The sequence below is a fragment of the Saccostrea echinata genome, unplaced genomic scaffold, assembly GCF_033153115.1.
Source record: "Saccostrea echinata isolate AGI-Se365-2 ecotype Australia unplaced genomic scaffold, CSIRO_AGI_Sech_v1 ptg000015l, whole genome shotgun sequence".
In the NCBI taxonomy this organism is placed as follows: Eukaryota; Metazoa; Mollusca; class Bivalvia; order Ostreida; family Ostreidae; genus Saccostrea; species Saccostrea echinata.
This window is the reverse complement of record NW_026889764.1, coordinates 8,355,829-8,357,500: the sequence shown is the minus strand read 5'-3', so window position 1 is coordinate 8,357,500 and position 1,672 is coordinate 8,355,829. Positions and strand designations below refer to the sequence as shown.

At 38.9% G+C, this 1,672-nt stretch overlaps 1 protein-coding gene across 1 annotated transcript in view; it reads right to left on the bottom strand.

Moving 5' to 3' along the window:
* LOC133187477 (E3 ubiquitin-protein ligase TRIM71-like) overlaps positions 1-1,383 on the bottom strand; it is a 1,951-nt gene extending 568 nt beyond the window's left edge. The window contains exon 1 of the mRNA XM_061322871.1: positions 1-1,383. This exon is cut by the window's left edge and continues 568 nt beyond it. Coding sequence (XP_061178855.1) covers positions 1-1,383 — 1,383 coding nt within the window.
* Positions 1,384-1,672: the final 289 nt, after the last annotated feature.

The following is a 1,672-nucleotide window of genomic DNA, read 5'->3' as shown; positions in this document are numbered from 1 at the left end:
CATTACAACCAGACTGTCTGCATTTTGATCGGAGGCACATATGTCGCCATTGTTGTTTTCTGCCACATAAAGAGCATATTCACCTCCTTTGAAGATTGGGTTTCCATGATCGTCTTTATCCATTTCTTGCTTCAGTGTAGTTCCTTCATAGGAGACAATTTTGCGACTTTGGAAATCAGTAGTTCCCAAGCTGACTAGGATGTCCCCACTCCTTGTACAACACAGTCCATCAGGATGCCAGCCCTGTGGTGTTGTGAACAGCGTCTCTGTCTTATAATTTCTGACTATATTCACAGTTTTATTATGACCATCACAGTAAAGAAGTTCACCGTGTTGGTTCACTGCAATATCATTTGGAGCTATGGGACAGGTAGTAGTTACGGCATCTCGCTCTGAACCATGAATGTCAAAACATCTCACTGTTTTATCCTCACCACTGACCCAAGCTTCATCTGCTCCAACACACTCCAAACTTCTCAAGTTCTTCAATTTAGTTGGAATATTGGCAACCACTGTGGCTTTTTCTGACAATGCTTTCAGTGAACCTGTTGAGACATCATCTGTTGGACCAGTGAGTGTCATCTGGGTCAGGGAGGCTCTGAAGTCCCCCAACTCTATACTGAGTTCTGTCCCTTTGTTTGTTATGGTATTCAGTTCATGAATTGTGATATCAATGACTGAAGGGATATCCTGGAATTCATGTAATCTTGATTTGTGATCTGTTAGAGCAGAAGCACTGTAGTTCTTTAGTATCTCCCTGTTCTTTTCGATGGTTTGGAACATGTTTGGAAGCATACTCCTGAGCTTGGATTGGTGAATTTTCAGTGCTGTTATATGCTTGTCTGTCATGAATTTGATTTTTGATATCATTTTGTCAAAGACTTCATCCACTTCTTGGTGCCAGAGTTTTCTATGAATTTCAACTTCTTTTCTCAGTTCAGCACATCTTGCTTCTGATTCCAAAATATTGCTTTTACTTTTTTCCTTCTCTTTTCGAAATTTGGGAATGATGACTGATTGTATCTCATGCGTTTCTTGTTCAATCTCGTCTTTCTTTTTCTTAATGGCCTCAGCCATTTCCAACACTGGATGGGATGCATGATTACCCAGAATGCATTTGATGCAGACATTGACATCACACTGTTTGCAGTGGGCTTCACACCTTTGACCTTGGTGGAAAGGACAGGGAGTAAATATAAGTTCTTGTTTTCTGTCCTTGAAAGGAACAATATCATGAGTTTGAGACTTGAGTTTGTCCACATGTTCACTGACACAGTCAGTACATAGAGATGTCTGACAGTCATTGCAGAAATGCTGATGTGTAGGATGAGAACAAAGGTCACAGGAAATGACCTCTTGACCTTTAGAGTCAAAACTACTCATATCTGAAATTAAGAAAGAAAAGAAATTTAGAACATAGTTTGAATTACACAAGGATATATCTTAAATGACCTTTGATTCTTTCTTATAGTGCCCACAGTCATACATGAATTGGACCGAGGCCTGAAAGGGGCTTAAGATTGGAATTTTCAAATTGCTCTCTCTCTCTCTCCATTACTCAGAAATGAGAATATAAATATCAGAATATTTTAATTACGAATGGATTTTTCTATTGTTTGATTTTCTGTCTGTATTTTAAATGCAGTGTAAAATAACTTTAGAAACTAACCCC